General features: G+C 38.9%; 2 protein-coding genes across 2 annotated transcripts in view; both read left to right on the forward strand.

Moving 5' to 3' along the window:
- Nucleotides 1-16,916, forward strand: part of LOC150087455 (uncharacterized) — a 136,497-nt gene extending 119,581 nt beyond the window's left edge. The window contains exon 17 of the mRNA XM_090372493.1: nucleotides 16,861-16,916. Within this exon, the coding sequence (XP_090228619.1) occupies nucleotides 16,861-16,916 (56 nt within the window). The remainder of the gene's footprint in view (nucleotides 1-16,860) is intronic.
- A 971-nt stretch (nucleotides 16,917-17,887) lies between these two features.
- The window catches only part of LOC150087456 (solute carrier family 2, facilitated glucose transporter member 10-like), a 54,598-nt gene continuing 49,318 nt past the window's right edge, over nucleotides 17,888-23,167 (forward strand). Inside the window, exons 1-2 of the mRNA XM_090372494.1 lie at nucleotides 17,888-18,041; nucleotides 20,788-20,893. Of these exons, the coding sequence (XP_090228620.1) occupies nucleotides 20,860-20,893 (34 nt within the window). The 5' untranslated portion in view covers nucleotides 17,888-18,041; nucleotides 20,788-20,859. The remainder of the gene's footprint in view (nucleotides 18,042-20,787; nucleotides 20,894-23,167) is intronic.

Here is a 23,167-nt window from a genome sequence, read left to right on the forward strand (position 1 = left end):
TGTTGATGATCTATACAAGTTGTTCAAACAATGAGTATTTTGTATCTACATGAGAAATTTTTTAAGGATGAATTGTAGTGAGCAGCTGAATGATTTTGTGAAAACAGGAGAAATTGTTTATAGTTTTTTTACTGCCCTGCTCCAATTTGTACAGCAGTCTTTTACGTGGAATAATAAAAGCTTTTTTTGAAATCTTAAGTATGTGATGACAATTCACTATCTACAGAAGCACACTGCCCTGCCATTAATATCCAGGCACTGCCCCCTCCGTTAATAGTTGGTCACTCGAGCACCATATGTTACAGAAATATAAATACATCAGCACTAGTACACTGTGCAGGATGGTGCATCATGGGATACCATGGTCGTGCAGTCATCCACAAGCCAGTAATCACTAGGATTAATGACTGATGCCATCTAGCTTTGCGTAAGACCTTCTGGGGTCGTAAGCCAATGGAACTGTGTTTCACAGTGAAAAGTCATGGTACATTTTCTACCTTAACAGTTGTGCCTGGGTGTGTTCAGTGCCCAAAGAGAGCTACCTGCTGGACTTTATCATTCCAAAAATGAAGTTTGGCAGAGACAGCACAATGTTATGGGTTTTTCATAGTTTAACATGCGACAATTGCTTGTTTTTGAAAATGAACAGGAGAGATTGTTTCTACGGGGTTAGGATACACAAATAGAAAGGGTGCAAGAATATTTGTTGATGCTATCAAGACACTTAGGTAGGTCGGGAAAACTGCTAGCTTGGGGGGGGGGATTCACAGACTAATAGATTAATAGCCACAGGCAGGGGTGAGAGTGATTCTTGCACTGCTTCTATTCAAATGAGCAGCAGTCTGGAAAACGAGGTGCTGAGGATTAATGACTGACACCATTTAACTTCATGTAAGGCCCCTTCTTGCAATGGAAAGCTGTGCTTTGCAGTGACAAGTCATGGTACATTTTGTATCTTGACAGTTGTTGGGTGTGTTCAATTCTCAAACAGAGCTACCTGCTGGATGTTATTCCAAAAATTAAGTTTGGCGGAGGCAGCACGGTGGTATGGGCTGTTTTTCATAGTTTAACGTGGGACAATTGCTTGTTTTTGAAAATGAACAGGGAACAGGAGAAATTGTTTCTACAGGGTTGGGCTACACAAACAGAAAGGGTCAAGAAACAGTAATCCCAAAAATTTGGAAATAAACCTGGGAAACAGTAATCCCAAAATAACTTATTCACTTGGTGGAGTTCAACTAAACCCAGTACTGGAGGAAAGGGACTTGGGTGTTACGATATGGTCAGACGAAATTCTCTAGCATTGAAAACAGGTTGCAAGGAAGGCCCATGGCGTCCTATCGATGATCTATCGAACTTTTGCAAGTAGAGATAGGGACGTGATAATCCCATTATATAAGGCTTTTGTTAGACCACACTTGGAATACTGTGTTCAAGTATGGAGACTGCACCTAAAGAAAGACATCGAGCTTCTTGAAAGGGTGCAAATATGGGTAACCCACCTGGTGAGAGCAGCAAAAGGGAGTCCTTATGAAGAAAGACTTTGAATATGTGGGTTGCAGAGTTTGGAAACTAGACACTTTAGAAGACACTTGATTGAGGTGTTTAAGGCTCTGAGAGGCATCAGTAAAATGAATGACGAAATTTTCAAGATTATAAATGATGCTAGAACTAGGGGACATGAATTCAAGTTACAGGGGGAAATGTTTAGATTGTACTGCAGGAAGTTTTATTTTAGCCAGTGAGTTATAAATTACTGGAATTAGTTGCCTACCTGGGTGGTAGAGAGGCTGACAGTTTGGGGAAATTCAAAAGTCATCTGGATAGTACCTTCAGGTGAGGGAAACACATAGGATGATAGGTTTTATTAATTATTATTATTATTTATTTATTTATCAGTTTTATTGGTTTTTTTTTTTTTTTTTTTTGGCCAGTGCAGCATAAGCCATAGGCTTTCTTGCACCATGCGGCCATTACTAATACTAATGCTAAGAATATTTGGTGATGCTATCGGGACAGTGTTAGGTTGGCAGGAAAACTGCTAGCTTGGGGGAGGGAGGATTCACGGACTAATAGTAGGCAGAGGTGAAAGTGATTCTTGCACTGCTATTGGAATGAGCAGCAGCCTGCAAAGTGAGGTGCTGGAGATTTCGAGGACTGCTGGGAGTCATCATGGAACAAGTAAATACATGGGCTGTGTTAGGGTGAGTAAGAATAGGTGCATGTATACATGCATGTACACCGATGCTAGGAGTATAGTTATATAGTATAGGAGTATATATAAATTTGAGGTGCTGGTCAGGACATCAAGGGCGGATATTATTGGGATATCAGAGATGTGTCAGATATGGAATGCAGAATTAGAATTTGGAGAGTACAATGTGTATGGATAGGAAAGAGGAAGGAGCGGTCATGCTGTTAAGAAAATGTAAGGCAGTGCATCGAGTTGACATGAGTGGATAGTGCAGTGTTGAGTGAGTTTGGCATGACAAGCACTGGGAAAGGAAGCAAAATTGAGAGTAAGAGTGTGTTGTAGACCTAATGAATCCCATGAGTACAATGAACAACTACAGGGAAATAGTGGGCCAGTAAATCAAATTGTCTTATAATAGGGGATTAACTTCCCAGATACTGATTGGAACTTATGGGTTGGTCACTCACACACTAGCAGGACTTTATGGATTTATTGTTTGTTTTCTACAGCAGTATGTTCAAGAGGCAACCAGAGGGAATAATACTCAAGCCATCAGGTGTAAAGGGAAGGGTTTTTCTTTCGTAAAGGTAGATACAGTGATCTCCGACTGTTTTTAAATTCTATACAGTGGGACCAGCTGATAATGTTACCAACAGTAAATTCCAAATGGAAGCAATCTAGGATTTAATTTGGAAGCTACTACGCTTTTCATACCAACTAAGAAATACTATTGAAGGTTTAGGCGTAAGCGGATTCAGATGAACTAAAGAGACTTGGAAGAGCAGAAAATGCATGGATATTTTTTCTCTGCATATAAATTATCAGAAGCCTATGGTAGATATAAGCTAGTCTGTAATCAAGTCACAAAGGAGGTTAGGCAAGCAAAGGCAGATTACGAGAAGTCTGGTAAAGGATACAAAGAAGAACGATAAATACTTCTTTACTTATGTAACGTCTAGAAGGAAAGGGATGAATCAAATTGGTCCACTTGATATCAATGGTTCCATTGTTGATTCTGCTCAGGTAGCTGACAAACAAACTATTTTGCATCAACATTGATTACCACTCTATCTTCTCACACTCAACCATCCCTTCATCCAAAGTAGCAATTTGCCTTCAGCCAGTAGGTGGTTAATTGCTGGAACAAACTTCCAGATGCTATATAAGCTTGCATCGTATGCCTCTGCTAATGTTAATTCTAATGCTATTTTTATCCTCCTACGTAATGCGTTACCTACGTTGTGGCAGCATGGGGAAAGGCTTATGCTGCCCATAGCAGGACAATGCTCTATGTCCTAGTGCTTGCATTGTGGCAGAATGTTTTGTGGAGATGAGCATCCAAAAGTTGAGACTAGCCAGCCCATAACCCTGACCTCAGTCCAAAAGAGAACCTTTGGGGTGAGTTAATAGTTGAATGCGTGTGAGGAGAGAATTTACATTAAAACAACTGTACTGGTCATCGCTTTGGAGGCCGAATGGCGGAAAATATCGGAGAACGATTACAAAAAGTGGCGAGTGTTCCACGGGGTCTAGAGGCAGTAATAAAGATTAACCGACCGCTTCAGCACTCGTTTTTAGTTTTCCTGTAAATAAAGGTTAATTGAAGATATGCAAGTGTCCAGATTTTAATAATTCAGCAGTGTACATTATTATTAGCCATATGGTTATTGGAAGTTTAATTGCACATCAGCATCTAAGGCTATCGTGCGCTAGCCATATGGTGCAAGGAAGCTTGAGACTTATGCTGCACCAGCCAAAAAAAAAAAAAAAAAAAAATGATAATTCTGAATTAACCCGAGAGAGAGAGACAGAGGAAATCACCAAGAAAAAGAAGAATGATGATATCCAGCCCAGTACCCTGGATTTATTGTCTAGGGATACACAACGAAAAATAGTCAAACGCGACTAATAGTTACGAATAGGACTATTTGTTATGATTTAATTTGTGTTCCTGCTGTTACTTGACTGATAATTTTATTTGGAGTGAAAATAAAAACAGATCAACTTGTTGCTGCTTTATGAAATAATATTAGTGTTGCTATGTTAGGCTGTTTTAGAAAAGCTAGGTAGGTAAAAATTACATCACCCTGGCTTTTACTGCTAGGGCACAGAAATGTCCCAATTTTTGTTATTCAAAGTTCGTTTTGTCCCGTTTTTTCATTTCCAAAATCTGGTCACTCTTCTCAACCTTATTTGCATTTCCACAAAAGCAATTAAAGAAACGAATTACTTTTATGAGGAAAAAAAAAAAAAAAACTATGAAAGCAAGCTAATCTGCAAAATAAAAATCTCCTACAAAAGCCCAAGTTTCTCCTATAGAGACGGGATTCGAATCTACACCCTGTGCGGAAGAACGATGTGCTAATTTTGGGTGACATAGTGATTTTTGACAAGCGGCACCGGTGCTTTCGCACAACTCCGCATTTGAATCTCTTGTGAAGTAAGACAGTACAGTACTGTCAAGGCCAGATAGCATATGTTAGTGTATGTTCATGTTTGCTTAGTGCGGGTTATGTTGTTCATCTGGCCGCTTAGCCTAGGGTCCGTGGAACACCACAGACCGCTAGTTACCGTCACTGGCACTGGGAGCCGGACCAGGTATGTGGGAAGAGAACTCTGGCTGGCCGACCCTGGGGTTCTTCCTGAGGTAGGGGGTATAAAAATAATAATACTAATAATAAAATAACAAATAAAAAAAATAAAATAAATAATAAAAAAAAAATTTTTTTTTTTTTTTTTGAAATAGGAGAAGGGGTGAGAGATTGAGGTGAAGAAAGAAGGTAAGCAGAAGAAAGAGGGCGAGGTAGGGTGGGCTCCCCCCTACCTCAGGAAGAAGAGAAAAGATTGTGAGGTCAAGTGACCCACAAAGTCAGATTGCCTAATAGCATGACCCTGCATTTGATGTCAAATGCCAGTCCCACTCCCAGAGGAGTATTTATATGAGTTCCTACACAAGTAGGAAAATCAGATATTGTCCTACAACTTGAAGAGAAGAGGTGCCAGCAAGTGAGTGGGTCCCACATTGGGCAAGGGGCCCAGTGTCAGCAATTTAATCTTCTTCATCCAAGGGTGACTTGTAGGGAATGAGCAGTGTCCCACACTGGGTAGAGGACTTGGATAATCTTCTCTTAGGGAATGATAGGAGGCACATGGATTCATAAGGCTCTAGGATTGCTTGGAGTTCTTGTGTCTATTGTAGAAAAGTCCTTTTTGGGTTCGTGGGTTTGTCAGATAGTTTCCTTTGTGAACGTCGAGAGATTCCTGTTAGGTCAGGATAAAGATCAATATCCTGTTTGTGTTTTCTTTGATTCCATTCAGGATATGTTCTGTGAATTGAGTTTTGGGGTTCATTATAAGATTGGGTGCGTTGAACAGTTTGCTGTAGGTGAATTTGGCGCATTTCAAATACACTCTGGGCAAAAGTAGTGAAGGCTTTGTAGTTGGTTTCATCAATTATGTAGAGATGTTCCTGCCCACTTGGTATATTTCCAGTTCTGGTAATCAGGAGACTTCTGGGTAGATCATAAAGAGGGCAATTATACATGAGGAGAATCCAGTCTTCATTGTCACCGCATGTGCACAGAGGAGAATCGGTGAGACCCAGGGCATGCAGCTTGGCCCGAAACGAACCATGACAAGTGAGGAAGAACGAGACGTGAAGGCCTGGTGAGTACCACGGAGGAGGTTTTGGTGCAGTTATCATAACTTGTGGAAGAAATCTTTTAGTTGTTTCACCTTTGGTTGTTTGCTCCCAAGATCTTTGCCAATGCTGGAAGAGCTTAGAGTAAATCTGTTTCATTTCGTTTTTTGGATCATTAGCAAGATCGAGTGTTATATCCAGAATGGTGGTGGGAATTCCTCTCTTTATGCGGTATGCAAGGCCGCGACGAATAACCTCCAGGTCCAGAGGAAGAGTACCTGCTAAGACCTGCAGAGCAGGATTACAGACTGTGCGGAAAGCTCTAGTCACAGTGAGTAGGATATTGCGTTGAATTGTATGTAGCTTTGCTTTATTACGGGCAATGATGGCACGAGGGAACCATATGGCTGCACCATAGCACACAGCTGGTAAGAAGATGGTTTTGTAAAGTAGCATGAGACTCCTCCTCTTCAAACCCCAGTCTGCTCTGCTAATTCTTACAATCATGGCAGTATAACGACGTATTTTGTTGGAGAGGTAATTAAGATGAGGGAAGAATGTTAATCGGGAGTCGAAGGTTACTCCTAGATATTTTAGTTCTGTTTTGAATTGCAATGTTTGCCCAGAGATTTTAATTTGGGGCGGTCTTCTTATGTCCAAGGATCCTTTGAGGAGGATAGTCTTCGTTTTTTCCCCAGAGATGACTAACTTGTGGTTGTTTGCCCAATTTTGGAGGATCGTTAAGGCAGGGGAGGCAATTTGCTCGAGCTGAGTTCTAGAATCAGCTTTGATAAGTAGGATGAGGTCATCTGCATAGGCCATGCAGTCCACAGGACCTAGATCCATAAGAAGGAATTCATCTAGTAACAAGTTCCAGAAGTAGGGCCCAAGAACTGAGCCCTGTGGACACCCTCTAACAACTGGTCGGGAGGTTTTCTGAAAATTTGTTTGAACAGTTACTGAGCGGTTGAAGAGGTAGTTCTGGAGACAGCGGTAGAGGTTGAGTGGAATATTGAGTTGACGTAATCTCCTGACAATGCTGGGCCACCAGATGGAATCGAAGGCACCAGCAAAGTCAATGGAGATAGCCAGTAGATATTTTTCTGTGGTTGAGTTTGCTGTGTTCAGGAGATTGTTCATAGCGTCTTCAGTGGAGCATCCTGGCTTAAAGCCATACTGCTTTGGAGAGTCTAAGTTGGCTGTCTGGTAGTAGGTGGATAATCTGGATTGAAGCAGCCGCTCCATTACCTTTCCCAAGACCGGGAGAAGAGCAATGGGGCGGTAAGATTTGGGTAGAGTAGGATCTTTATCTGGACCTTTTAGGATGAGTCGAAGCACTGCTTGTTTCTAAGAATCAGGGGAAATTCCTTTCGCAAGGCATTTGTTGAACAGTGCTAATAGGTGGTTTGGGAGATGTGTTGCTGCTTTCTTGATGACCCCAGCCTCAATATTATCATGACCAGGACATTTATTTATTTTTTGTTCTGTCTAGTGCTTTGTTCATTTCCTCAGAGGTGAAAGGAGGTTCTATTTTATTGTTGGAGAAGGCCTGGTTGTCTTGTTTAATTTGCTTTTGTTCATCATTGAGGGGACTCTCATCAGTTTGAAGTAGGGCATTCAGAATATTATTCATGGATTCAGCCCATGTGTGTGTGTTGGATTGCCATCAGGAGTCAGGGTTGCATTTAACATCTCTCCCCTGGGCAACTTGTTCATAACAATGCAATAAACGACCCCCCAAGGATCTGCGTTTCCAGTAGTTGCCACAAGGTTCTGCCAAGACACTTTTTCTGCCGAATGAGGCTTGTGTAGTCGTTACGATATCTTCTATATGCTTCCCGTAGAGCCTGGACCTCAGCAGGAGGCCAGGAGTGCCTCGCTCTCTGGAAGGCTTTTCGGGCAGTGTGGACTTGGCGCCTTAGGTTTTCTAGTTCCCTGCACCACCAAGGGACTGCTTTTAGGTGTTTCTGACGTTTTTTCATAGTTCTCTCACATGCTTGTTGGATTGTGCTTGTTAGGAGGGAGAGGTGCTCCTGTGGATCAAGATGGTTTAGTTGGGATGTATCCATTTGTAGCTTTGATTTTATATTGTCCTTGAAGGCATTCCAATCAGCTGTTGTGGTGGAGTATCTGATGATATCGTGGTATATGGGAGGAGTACTATCACGTTGTCTCGATAGATGGAAGGAGATGGCCCTGTGGTCTGAGGTGGTCCAGGCCTCATGAACCATCCATGATGAGAACTTTTGTGCTATGGACCGTGTGGCAAGGGTAACATCAATGTTGCTTTCCCATAGGGTATTGCTGAAGGTAGAAAGGTGATGTGGTTTGTTAAGGACCTCAAATGGAGAAGATGAAAGGAAATCTTCTAATCGCTGTCCATTCTGGGAAACTACATGACCATCCACCCGGCTATGCAACAAGCGAGATCTACAATTGGCATCCATCGTTACTAGGATTTTGCTGGAAGGTAAGAGAGTTATGACTGACTGGAGATATTCAATATATGGTGCGATATCAGTTCGTGGTCGGCAGTACAATGAGACTACGTGCAGAGAGCCCTGTTGGCAGATAATGTGTGCACAAACACCAAAGGGGATGCATAAGGAGTCGATCTTTTTGACTGTAATTGTAGTATTCCTAATGATGATGGCTGCCCACGGAGTATCTGTGGTTGTCTCAATGATCCTATATGCGCGAGGGTAGCCCTGTACCCGTCCCTTGTGGGTGTAGGGCTCTTGAGCGCAGAGGATATCAATTTCTTCTTCATCCATTTTCATTCTAATTTGTTCGACCACATTTCTGGCTCTTTGGGCATTCAGTTGGAGAATTTTGAGGACGTTGGTGGAATGGCGATTATGGTGTACAGCCATAGTCGGTTTTGTTCTGGATGGTTCTCAATACCCTTAAATAGATTGGACATTTGACATCCCGGACGGAGTGATTGGGATCCATTTTTGCAGTTGGCGCAGTTAGGGGCTCGATTTTTGTTTGGACAATTGTTGTAGGTGTGTCCGCGTTCAGCACAGTAGCCACAGATGAAGTCTTGTCGGGCACAGACATGGGATGTGTGTCCAAATCGGAGACATTTAAAGCACTTGATGGTAGGTATGTGCTCCTTGAACCAGCAAGAGCTCCAGCCGATAAATATTCGTTGTTGTTGGGATAATATTTTCCATATCTTCGGGGAGAGTTCGACTACCCAGTTGCAACAAGTACCCGATCTGGATTTGGTGGAGTACTTGACTTTTAAGTTCACTTTGAATTTCATGTCTAGTGATATGATCAGCAAGGTTCCTGTCATATATTTCCTCAAGGAGGTCATCTTTGGAAATTCCTTTTTCGACATCAAAGATTACAATAGATGGGCTTTTTGGTTTGGGTATCTCAGCGCTAAGACCAAGTTCCTTTATCTGTGAGATTTGGATAATGTTTTCTGCATCTTTTTTGGAAGCAGTCTCAATGATGATCCCAGAATTACCGATTTTTCTGAGGCTTTTAATTTTTATGGTTTTCATTTGAGGTTTCAAGTTGGTAGTAACAACCTCCTTGACAGCCTCGCTTGAAGTAAAGCAACCTTCTTGGGTCGCACGAAGGATGACTAGGTTTTGTTCTCTATTCTGTCTGGTATTGGGATTTTTGGAGAAGTAGGATTACTATAGGAAAACAGTAGGAACATTAGAGTGCGAACACCATCTGAGGAGAGTGGCCTAAGCATAGCATACTGACTCGCCATCATCTTGAAAACATGCTATCTGCCAAAGAAATAAGCGTTTTGTGGAGATAAGAAAATTGCTATTCTTAGAAGCAAAAGACCCTGTTTACCTCGAGCAGGAGATTATGCTAAAGATGTTAAAATGATAAAGAACCCACGAAACAGCATTCAATTGAGCTGAAAACACTCCAAACTTCAGTATGAAGAATTGTAAAAAGCTCAGGATTCAAGTTTTGCATTTCTAAAAGGAGTCACCACATGATGAGAATAATTGAAATAAACACCCATAGATTCCTTGAGTTCAGATGTTTGGGCTCTATGCAACAATCTGCAAAATATGTAAATTGAGAACTCTTACGACGTGGGCAGAAAATGCACTATAAAATTTTGTGAACCGATTAGCCCAAAAATCAGTTCGCTCACAATGGGTGAGAGGCAGGATCACAAGGATTTCAAGAATAGTGTGATTGTCGGTGTGTATTTATGTGGCTGGAGCGGATGACTGCACTTGAGCGTTCAAAGATTAGTGCTATTGGAGTTTTTAAGAAATGGAATGATGAATAGATGCAACTGCAGTCAAAAATACAGGGTGTTGGAACGAATGATTTGAACGTCTACAGAGGATTATGAATCTTCATCAAACAAAGAAAGAGTAACCTGTCCATTCACATGAACGGGTACCAAGAAGCAGTTTTCAAAGTTATGGCTGCTCCTAGTATCTAAATGTCATTTGATACTTACTACATATACTCTCACACTACACACACAAATGATCACTTTTTACAGAATTTTGTAACAAAATAATCCAGGATAACAGAACTCGCGTTCAAGTGCCGCCTAACATGTGATATTCATGAATGCATACATAATCCCATCACGACAAGAACCCTACAAAAAATGCGCTACAGGTGTAGGGATCACGGAATCCACTGATCTCACTCACCCAGAAAATATGACTAGTTTGATCTTTGGCAAAGGATGCTAAGAAAAACAATAAGGATTTCTTTATTTATAAAAACTAAAAGGAAGAGGATGAATCAGATTGGTCCATTTGATATCGATGGTTCGACTGTTGATCCTGCTCAGATAGCAAACAAACTGAATGAGTAATTTACATCTACATTCACACATGAGTTATTAAGGAAGGAAAATGCCAGAAGATTATCAAATTGTAGCAAGATGCTCCATGATTTTGTAATAATGAGGAGCAAAGTGGAGGAGAAATTGTTAAAGTTAAACATAGGAAAGGAACCTGGGTTGGATGAGCCCAACTTGACGTGGGGACCTCCCCTGAGTCCACCCTTGGAAAGTCCCTGAGTCCAAGGAAAGTCCATCCTTGGACTCAGGGGAGGTCCCCACGCACTGGAGATGTGCAAATGTATCCCCAATTCGCAAAGGGGGATAGAAGGGTGACACAAGTAATTACAGACCAGTTAGTTTAACTTCTGTTCCGGGTAAAATAATGGAGTCACTGATTAAAGATGCATTGCAGGATCATCTAGAGAAGACTGCAGCAATAATTCAGACGCAGCATGGGTTTGTTAAGGGAAAGTCTTGTCTAACAAATTTGATTGATTATTATGATGTGGTTACAAAGGAACTGGATGAAAAAATAATTTTGATATCATATACTTGGATTTCAGGAAAGCTTTTGACACTGTTGTGCATGGAAGACTACTGCAAAAATTGGAGTAGAATGGTATTAAGAATAAGTTGCTACAATAGATAAAAGAGTGGTTGAGTGGGTGAAGACAGAGTGGTAATCAATGGACGCTGCTCTTCGTGGATCTGGACTAATGTTATTAGTGGAGTTCTACAGGGTTCAATGTTGGGCTCACTGTTGTTTTGTATATTTATCAATGATATCGATGAAGGTATATCAGGCTTAGTGTCGAAATTTGCAGATGATATAAAGGTTGGCAGGGTTGTTAATGATAGTATTGGCAGTGTGCTACTGTAACAGGATCTAGAAAATTTGGGCAGATGGTGTAAGAAGTGGCAACTGAAGTTTCACATTGACAAATGCAAAGTAATGCATATGGGTAGAAGTAACCCCAGTGGAACATTCCAACTGTGTGATACTACACTTAAGATGGTAGGAAGTGAAAAAGATCTGGGAGTAATTATGCAGTCAGATATGAAGTTTTATGAGCAATGCAGACAGGCTGCAAGAGCAGGTCATGGGGTTTTGTCAATGATATACAGGAATTTTGCTAGCAGGAAAAAAAAGGTGATTATCCCTTTGTATAAGGCAATGATCAGGTCACGTCTCGAGTGCATACAGGTCTGGAGGCCTCATTTTAGGAAGGATGTAGATTTGCTTCAGCGTATACAGAGAAGAGCAACAAGATTGATGAGAGGAATGAAGCGATCCTCTTACCAAGAGAGGCTTAAGTTCTGCAAATTGCAGCGGCTGGAGACTAGGCACCTGCGAGGTGATCTGATTGAGTTGTATTAAGGCCTTGAATGGGTTGTGCACGCTGAATTCTTATGGGATTCTTCCACTTTCGCAGATTACGATCCCTTAGGATCGTAATCTGACAAATTTATAAATTCTAATAAATTCAAACTGAGGAAAGACAGCTGTAGAATAGATGTGCGGTAATTTGCCTTTTGCCAGCGGGTGGTTAATTTCTGGAACAAGCTTCCATCTGTCGTGGAAGTTGATAGCTTAAATAAATTCAAGGAGGAACTGGACAAACATTTAGATGGAATGGTTGTGTGAATTTTTTTGTTTTTTTTTTGGCTGATGCTACATAAGCTCATATGCTTGCTTTCTTGCATCACATGCCTCTATTACTTCACTGGTGTGCAAAACTTAAGGACCAACACTATTTCTAAAGGTTACATCCACAAAATCTTTACTTTAGTTACTCTTTACTGATGAGAGTAGATTCAGTCTCAGCAGCGATTCTGGACATCAGCTAATCTGGCGACAGGTTGACCTACAGTATTATTCCGTAAACATCACTGAAAGGGAACAATATGGCTGTCGAGATGTTCTCGTCTGGCGAAGCCTTAACTTGGATGGACGTACACAACTCCAGATACTGGAAGGCGGTACTGTAATCGGTGCACGCTACTGTACTGAGGTAATCCTTCCCCCAAGTGCGTCTGTTCCGAGGTGCCATTGGCCCCGAGTTCGTGTTTGATAACGCCACACCCCATCGCAATGCAGCTTTTTATATGCTTTTGGGTAGAAGTAACCCCAGTGGAACATTCCAACTGTGTGATACTACACTTAAGATGGTAGGAAGTGAAAAAGATCTGGGAGTAATTATGCAGTCAGATATGAAGTTTTATGAGCAATGCAGACAGGCTGCAAGAGCAGGTCATGGGGTTTTGTCAATGATATACAGGAATTGGATTTGTCAATGATATACATGATATACATTGTTCGTATGGATTGGCCTGCTCCTTCCAACGGTCTAAATCCCATCGAACACATATGGGACGCTCTGGGGAGACGCCTAGTGGCACGTCCACACCCACCAGAAAACGTTCACCAGCTGAAGATGGCACTGAGAGAGGAATGGACGATGTTACCGCAAGCATTTTTCAACAACATTGTTCTAAGTATGGACAGGCGGTGCAAAGCCTGCATCGACTTTAGGTGTGACCATATCTCCCACTGAGGACCACCTCTTCCCTTTTTTTCATCTTTGGCAGTGATGCATGTGTATAATGGCAGCCAGCGCTATGTTGCCATTTTTGAATAAAGTCCCTCTGCACCGTTTTGTTTCCGTTGTGGGGTGGTGTTGTTTCCTTCATAATTTCTGTACCTCACGAGGTTCCTTTGGTATGCTTTTCCCATATCCGGGTCACTCCTCTGAGAAACTACAGGTGAAAACCTGACTGGTCCTTAAATTTTGCACACCAGTATATTGCTATTACAATAATAACCGGAACACCCAGCTGGACTGGAGGAAGTTGTGTGGGCTGGTGAGTCACGATATCAGCTTTTTAGGAATGGTGGAAAATTGCACACATGGAGGAAGCCAAAAGAGGCATCGGACCATCTTGTTGTTTAACCGATATTATAGGCTACTAGATGGAACGTAATAGCGTGAGCATTATTTGCAGATAACCTTGTTTCCTTTGTCCCACTGTAAATGCTAGAGTTGTTTTGTTAAAATCGTTTCGGATCTGGTACAGTACACTAGCTGGCATTGTACCTTTACGCTATGGACAGGAGTATTTTAAATATGACAGTGCTTTACACCAAATGTAAGAAAAGTAGCTTGACGAAGAATTCAAGCCTCTCTCCAGGACAGTCCAAATCTTGAATCTCAGACCCATTGAGCATCTGTGAAATAAACTAGAAAGGCGCATTTATTTCATTTTTGAAATAAATGCGCATTTTGAATTTAAGTCATTTTTGAGGTTCTTATTCGTTAACCAAAATACTTTTTCCGAATACGCGGTAGAACTAAATTCATACATACGATCACCTGGGATAAATACAAAGTTATTATTATTATTATTATTATTAGCCATATGGTGCAAGGAAGTCTGAGGCTTATGCTGCACCAGCCAAAAATAAAAAATAAAAAAATTCCCAGAGAAATAGGGAGGGAGGTGGGAGAGAGAGAGAGAGAGAGAGAGAGAGAGAGAAGTAGAAGGGAATCACCAAGAAAGAGAAGAATGATGATATCCAGTTCAGGACCCTAGGTTTGCCAAGCCCATACTCACCAGATGTGAGCCCCTGAGTTATTTCGTAGATTAGGATTTCCTTGTTTTCTGTTGTACAAGAAAGTCATCACAACTTGTATAAACAGTTACCATGATTAATTTTTAAATTTTTGTTTCCTCTTCTAAAATAATTTTCTTGGCTTTGGCTTCCTCAATTTATTTTCCTTTTTCTTAAACGTTTCTCATTTGATTCTTGGCCGGGATTGACCAGTGTCAGCCAGAGTGAGTCCAAGCAAGGGGGTTCATCTTTTTCAGAAATCCCTATCTTTCTTGATCTTTTCACTCACCAAATGAACATTAAATGGTAAGTGACATGTATCGCTCAAAAAGAATTAGGAATTAGTTTTGCCGCTGTTAGTGCAAATATGATGACATACGTACCCCACGATGCAGTTAAAGCTAAGTTCTGATCAGTGTAAGTCAAAAACGTAAACGAGACAGACCTGTTGTAGCGTTTTTTGGCGCATCAGCAACTTAGGTCATATTCTATCATATAAATCACATGCAATTTTTTGTAAATTGCATGTGATTTTGTAAATTCCATGGGGGGGGGGTGAAACCTTGCTGTCAACACCTGAGCCCTGCTAACTCATCCACGGAGTGAAAAATCCCACAGAAGTTCCTTTTGTCATTTATGGGATTCGAAACTGGGGCCTTTTCCACCCAGTGTGCGGAGGAAGGTGATTATAACCATTGTGCTACCACACATATAACTTATAGACAGAGCCTACGAGGTTTAGTTAACGGGAAAAAAAAAAGCTGTGTAGCCTAATTTGCTGCATCATTTTCAATCGGAAATACGAAACAACCAAGTTAGTAATAACCTTTTCTCTTCACCTTTTTCTTAATAAAAATGCGTATTTCTCCTTTTAGATTTCCATTGGCAAGTTGCGTATCATTTTTACCTTTAATTAATTCAAAATACTCACTTCCAAAACAGCTGACGGGAATTTGTTCCAACAATCAACTATCCACTTGCTGAAGGTAAACTTCCCCACATTTATCCTACAACCCTTCCTACTCAATGTGAATTTATCCCCCCCCCCCTATATGTGTGCAGTATAAGCAAGAGAAATAAAACCATGAACACTGACCCTGCTTAACCCATTCTAAGCCCGAAACACCTCAGTCAGATCGCTTCACAGGTGCCTAGTCTCCAGATGCTACAATTTTTAGAACTTCACAATAGAACATTTGATCTTCACAATTACCCCAGCTCTTTTTTGTCCTTTCATTTTCCACAACCATGAATATAGTTGGTACGTTAATTTGAGATTACTGCCCATATGCAGTACCTTACATTTGTCAACGTTAAACTTCAGTTGCCATTCCTTAGCCCATCTGCCTAATTTTTCGAGATTTTGTTGCAGTAGCATACGTTGTCATTAACCATGCTGCCAACCTTTGTATAATCTGCAAACGTAGTCATTAAGCCTGATATATTTTCATTAATATCATTAACATGTATAAAAAACTACGATGGGCCCAGCAATGAAAACTGGGAGTTTCTGCTAGTAATATTATCCAGGAAGACCAGTGTCCTTTGATAAACCTCTCTGTCTGTCTTCTCCCACTCACTCTCCCTTTATCCATAGCAGTAACTTGCCTTTAATGACACACTGCCACAGTTTATACAGCAGTCCTTTATGTGCAACATTATTAAAAGCTTTACTGAAATCCAAGTATATGATATCAAAATTATTTTTTGCATCCAGTTCCTTTGTTGCTGCATCGTAGTATCCAATCAGATTTGTTAGACAAGATCGCCCGTTAACAAATACATGCTGTGACTCCAGTGTTACTATACTCCTGTATAGATTATTCTAGATGTACTTCTGTTTATTGACCTCAGGGGCTCACATCTGGTGAGTATGGGCTTGGCACATCCAGGGTCCTGAGCTGGATATCATCATTCTTTTCTTTCTTGGTGATTCCCTTCTACTTCTGACTCTCTCTCTCTCTCTCTTAGGGTAACTCGGGAAAAATTTTTTGACTAGTGCAGCGTAAGCCTCAGGCTTCCTTGCACCCATATAGCTAATAATAATAATAATATTGTTCTAGATGCACTTCTATTTAGATTGTCGTTAGACGGACTCCTGTCTAGATGGTTCTTTGTCACTGCTGGCAAAATTACTGCATATCATTGAGTGAACCACGTCAGCTTTTCTAGCAGCCTCTCTGCACTCTTTTTATATTATATTAACCCCAGGGGCTCAGATCTGGTGAGTATGGGTTTGGCAAACCCAGGGACTGAGCTGGATATCATCATTCTTCTTTTTCTTGGTGATTTTCCTTCTACTTCTCTCTCTCGGGGTAATTTAGAAGGTTTTTTTTTTTTTTTTTTTATTTTGGCTGGTGCAGCATAAGCCTCAGTCTTCCTTGCACCATATGGATAACAATAATAATAATAGTATAATCTATCAATATAATAATAATAATAAATTGGAATTTTTTTTATGAGAAAACGAACAATTCTCTCTCTTCCTCTTTTTTTTTTTTTTTTTTTTTTTTGTTCCCGCTTAACCACATAGAAATGGTTTTCATGAATCTTTAAGATATTTCCTTACTTTCGCTTCGTGTAATTTTTTAAAATGTTTTTGAATAACTGAATATTTTCAGCTTTATTTAAAATGACATCTGAAGAAAGAGAATTAGATTACGAAATGGTATCATGACGTTAAGAACCACTATGCTGTCTTCCATTTTTTTCTGGAGTACAATTTCATCAGACAGTTTTACACTTTCATTAGCTTCAAGATGAGTGAATCTGCCACTTGTGTGAAGTAGGGGATCCGGTGTTTTATTATTATTATCATTAGCCATATGGATCAAGGAAGCCTGAGAAAAAAATTCCCGGGTTACTCAGAGAGAGAGAGAGAGAGAGAGAGAGAGAGAGAGAGAGAGAGAGAGAAGTAGAAAGGAATCACCAAGAAAGAGAAGAATGATGATATCCAGCTCAGGAACCTGGGGGTGCCAAGCCTATACTCACCAGATGTGAGCCCCTGGGGATGTTTCATTTGTCATGCGGCGCCTCTGTAGCCAGGTGGGAAGGAGCAGCAGTGCGTAGCACACGCTTCTTGATGTAGACCGGGGTTCGAGCCCGTCACCACCAAATACGGAGGATCCGGAAAGGTCAGGGAATGACCACCGCATATCCCGGAGCAATATGGCCTTAGTTGCTAATGCTCCTAAAAACCAAAAAACGAAAAAACAACAACTTGTCATACCTTTTGTTTCTTCTTGAAATGAATCCGCCTCTTGCCTTCTTCAGTCATTTTTATAAACTATAAATACTTTTATGATAATTTCATAAAATATATACTGTATTCGGAAATTTTCACAAATGGGTCACTTGTTTCAGCATCAGATAACAGACCCATTCCCGAGAAGCCAAATTAAAAAGAAAAAAAAAAAAAAAAAATCATTTAAAGCGAAATGCCGGAATGCTATTTATGTTATAAATTCCAGCCATGCATTCTTAGAAAAATTTTGTAGTGTCATATTTTGCATTCAATATGGCCTATATTACGTCACTGTGAGACGTCACACATGTACCGTTATATGAAAAATTTTATGGGTAAAAAAAATAGTACGTAGATGACATTCTGCAAAGCATGTGTGAAGGCCAGCTGTTGAAATTGTTGTGGCGGATGTTATAAATCCCGAAATTTCTAATTTATCGATGTGGATTAACTAATCTTTGATCTTATTGTGGAGCTGTTAGGTAATTATTCCATTGTCAGAATAAATGAAATGCAAGTAGTCAGACATTTCGCAAAAAAAAGAAAAGAAAAGCAAAGGTGTGTATACGTCGCTGCAGTATGTTTTCAGCTAGGTGTCATCATGAAAAGAAATATTTAAAATATTATTATTATTATTATTATTTGAAAAAGCTTATTTTTTATTCAATTGGATATCCATGTGCAGTTTCTGTAATATTTATGAATAGTATATAATCAGCAGCAATAATATAAACCTATGTGTATGTATATGTGATGCATGTGTATACTATCTGTACTTATGCTAAATTTGAAAAACTCCTTTCTAAGTGTGGATCTGCTGTATTTTACTTTATGGAAATATTAGTAGACTAATAGGAAGTACAAGTCATCACTGGTACTTCCTATAAGTCTCGATCACGTGGTGACTTCACCCTTAGTCAATATACATATAGACCTAGCCATATGACTGTTTTTATTTTTCTCTGGATTTTGGACTCGCGGAATGTATTTTGCCCATGGCCTCTTAAAAGTTCACCTCATTCTTTGTTTTTAGTAAAGTTATCTTGTAGTTTTATCTAACAAAACTGTTCTTCACTCATCGTCGGAGAAAGATATGAGATGCAGTTTGGAGGAAGAGGATACCAATATTTGAGAACGAAACTCCAATTTTTTACGTTATGCCTTTGAATATCACTACAATTCAGTATGGGGAGATCCAAAGCGAATCTATAGAAGTCTTCTTGGATTATTTACCTTTACGTTTCATTTGTTTCCTTGATTGACGGTTGATTAACATTTCGTTCTTTAACCCGAACGTGGGCGGTTGCTACCGTTATACTGGAACCGGAGCGGTCAAATGTCCTGCATTGGAAATAGGACGTTATGGGACGTTATACTGACATTTCCTCCAAGTAAATATTATCAGAACCATATAATATACGTGAAAATTAGAGCATTTGAAAAAATAAATGCGAGCAAGAGGACGTGTACCCTCTTTATTTTCTATATTATCAAGCACTTTGAAAAAGTAAATAAATATTTAAATAATAATAAGGTAAACATTTAAGGATAAACTAATTTTTTAACAGTTTGGGGAGGGGGGGTTATATCAACAGGTTTTTGACACATGCCATAAATACTCTTATGTGCTTCCTGTATGGTTGTAAAATTGTACTTGCCTTTAATGATATCCCTAAATTGTGTAATGCCTATCTCCCTTATTAACCCCCCCCACACACACACAAATTGAAGTTGGTAGTTTACAACATTTCATTGTGATTTTACTAGCCTTCTGGCAGCCTAGAGCAACTCAAAATGTGGAGGTGACTTACAAAATATGTTTGCAAGATGTATAAATTATGTAATCATTTCTGTATTTCAGATAATTTATATTATCTGTATTAAATTATATATTCAAATTAAAGTGCATAAACCTCTTTTTAAGTGTTCATATGTTGCATTTTACATTTTTATTATTTTTCTGCTATGAATTTTAACTAGTTATCTGTTTTAAAAATAATTTATATTTATTTTTCTAAAATAATTTTTGAATATTTCATATTATATTCACATGTACATTTTATTTTATTTTATATCATATGCAAAAAGTATTTAGCCATGCCCATGGTTTTAGTTAAATCACCAGAAATTTGTAATTCATGGGATGGCCTTCATTTGTTTATCTAGATGGTCTTCACAGGTGTAATATAAAAAATTTATGATGATCAAAGGTTTTTACACTTACACTGTCCAACATGTCAACTGCTTCCACTTATATATACTTATCAGATACAGTTGCAAAAAAATTTATTGCTTTATATTTAGTAATCTCACATGTTATAAATTGTCATGTTATATATAAGTGGAAGCAGTCTTTGCGTAATTTAAGCAAAGATTTAGGAATTTATGTATAAGAAGTTAATACATATTTTTCAAAAAAAAAAAAAAAAAAAAAAGAACATAATGGATAATTCTCAATTAAGAGTCAAGACAGTTAATAGACAAAAATGTAGGTTATTAAATTTTATTTGGGAATTAAACATATAAATTGTATTAAAAGTAATTAAAAATTGCAAAAATAAAATTGGAGAGTTAGCCTCGCAAGCTGTTGTTGGGTTTAGGTGCCTCAGATTATGTCTGTAGAAGTCCACTTATGCAGACTGAAAAACCCAGAATAATTCATGGTGGGAACCCTATCCCCCTGCCTGAGATTAGCTAAAGAGGACTCTTGAAATTCCTCCAGTTGTATATCAGAATCAAATTCAGACCTTGCAGCCATTTGACAGTAGTGTACTGCCAAATGGCTGCAAGATTGAATGGTGGCGTTATTTGCTGTATATCATTCAAAATATCGAAAATCTAAGGGTTTTGATATTTGACAGTGGCTGAGTAAGTGCAATTGAAGTGAATGGTGATGCAGCCAGGATAGATGTATCATTCTCGTATAACTTTTGTTAATTTGAATTTCTGTGAATTATTTTTTTTTTAATGTACTTTTGCAAAAAAAAATGCTTATTTCTGTATTTTTATAAAATAAATTTAGATTTTCAAGTTTTGATTTTATTTCAAATACTCTAAATTTTTACTTCTAATTAATTTATAGAATAATTTAATAGTGGAAATAATAATTTTTCTGGACTGTTGATTTAGACTGTATTTTTATTAGATTAGTCATTGCAAGAGATTTTTTTAAATAATGATACTGTTCAGTATAAATAAAAATTGAGTTCAGATTATAGAAGTTAAAGAATTCTGAAATTAAAGTTTTAGAAGAAAAATTCTACTTTATTAATCTTTACATGTGAACTCATTATTTTCTTTTCAGATGGGGCCTTATGATAATTATATTGGACTTCATTATGTTTAATGTTTGAGGGGAAAAAATAAATAGTTCATAATGAATGTGGATCAGATGAACACTGGTGAAACTGGTAAGTGGGTTATATTTCTGTGTCTTATGTAAGATTCTCTTGTTATGTTTAATGATAATATTTATTTTGATTAAAGATAATCTGTAAATATTTAAACTTAAAATGTATTGAATATTTTTTATATTTCAGAATTTGCCTTTATCAATATTTAATTCTGTTTAATCTTCTGGGAAATAATAGACATTTTGACAGTAATATTTCTTGAGAAAATAGCCACTTTGACAATAATAAGTTTAAAGAAATTAGCATCTAAGACAACAAGTTTCTAAAAGTGCAAAAGAGGACAAAAGGCAAACTGAGACATGTGAGAATGCTAGACTCAGATACTATCACATGTGATTCAGAGCATGACACAACATTGGCTTTTAAATTTCAAGGCTTTGAGTTGTAAGAAAATCTGGGACTCTGTTTTAAGGGAAGCTGGAGAAGTGGAAGTTAATTCAGTACTATATATTCTCCTTGTCTGACAATCAAAATTCATTGGTCCAGATTGCTGTAACAGACTTATAGACTGCCCTGACTGCTTAGTTGACTAACATTCCAAAACACTTTTAATTAGTGCCAATACCATATAATCAGAGAGAGAGAGTAAGGTTTTTTTTTCTCTGTGAGTTATTCCAGGATTTTCAGCCTGCAAAATGTGAAAATTGGTTTATGGACACAGATTTTTAAAGATATAATATGGCCTAAAATGTAGCTGCACTGTAAAACCAACAAACAACTCTCTCAGGTGTTCATTTTATTTTATATTACACTGCAGATAGCAGGACTTCCATTTATCACAAATAGATTTGGCTGTAATCAAACCAAAGTTTGTATAAAAGAAATGGATTTTTTTTTTTTATTATTAAAAAATTTAGTTTCTTTTATGCAAACATTTTCAGAAAGTTTGGCTATATGACAAATCTAACATTGTGTAAAAGAAATTGCATTTCTCATTATGGGACATTTTTCTGCATATCTTGTCCAAATAAGAAAAAAAGTACACCTGCTTAATCAGATCAACACAAACAATAACTTAATCGTACAGATATTTATTTAAAGTATACCCAGTAAAATAAAATAAAATAAAATAAAATATTTCCAGAAGCTTTCGGAACTCGTGTCCCTTTCTCAACTGACAGAATTTTTAAATACATTACAAGCAAACTGTGGCACGTTACTCATTCGTCATTGTTGTAGCACGGACGTGTGCTGCCTTGCGCCAGTGATCATCCATCAATAAAACGGTTGTCTCCAGGATTGGATGTATACGCATGCCTTTCTGGCGATTTAATGCCTTAGGGTTGTTCATTATGTTTAGTGACTCTAGCCATAGGCGGTGGCGAAAGTGTCGCGCGTGGTCCACTATCTCAAAGTCGCGCTTGGGGTCAAGATCGTGGTTGGTAGCCCAAAAATGTTCTGCAAGCGCGGACTGGTCAGTTTCGGCAAGCCGGATTGCTCTGTCGTGTTCCGTGAGGCGATCCTGGAGACGTCTCGATGTCTCACCTACGTAGCAACTGTTACAGGCCCTACAGGTGATACGGTACACTACATTGCTGCGTAAGTATCACCTGTAGGGCCTGTAACAGTTGCTACGTAGGTGAGACATCGAGACGTCTCCAGGATCGCCTCACGGAACACGACAGAGCAATCCGGCTTGCCGAAACTGACCAGTCCGCGCTTGCAGAACATTTTTGGGCTACCAACCACGATCTTGACCCCAAGCGCGACTTTGAGATAGTGGACCACGCGCGACACTTTCGCCACCGCCTATGGCTAGAGTCACTAAACATAATGAACAACCCTAAGGCATTAAATCGCCAGAAAGGCATGCGTATACATCCAATCCTGGAGACAACCGTTTTATTGATGGATGATCACTGGCGCAAGGCAGCACACGTCCGTGCTACAACAATGACGAATGAGTAACGTGCCACAGTTTGCTTGTAATGTATTTAAAAATTCTGTCAGTTGAGAAAGGGACACGAGTTCCGAAAGCTTCTGGAAATATTTTATTTTATTTTATTTTATTTTACTGGGTATACTTTAAATAAATATCTGTTAAACTATGGACCCCAGTACTCCAGGCCCATTTGTCACTAACTTAATCGTACATTTAACACTGAAATATATTAAAATCCACAAAAGTTTATATAGTGTTTCAGAACCCCTTATAAACAATATATTCATGGCAAAATTAATCAGGTTAGTAATGCTTTGTTTTACTTTGCTTATATACATAAACAATGAACAGGCCTACAGATACAACAATACAGTCCATTGCATTATCAT

This window comes from Mastigoproctus giganteus, chromosome 4 (assembly GCF_048544385.1).
Source record: "Mastigoproctus giganteus isolate SK-2022 chromosome 4, ASM4854438v1, whole genome shotgun sequence".
Taxonomy (NCBI): domain Eukaryota; kingdom Metazoa; phylum Arthropoda; class Arachnida; order Uropygi; family Thelyphonidae; genus Mastigoproctus; species Mastigoproctus giganteus.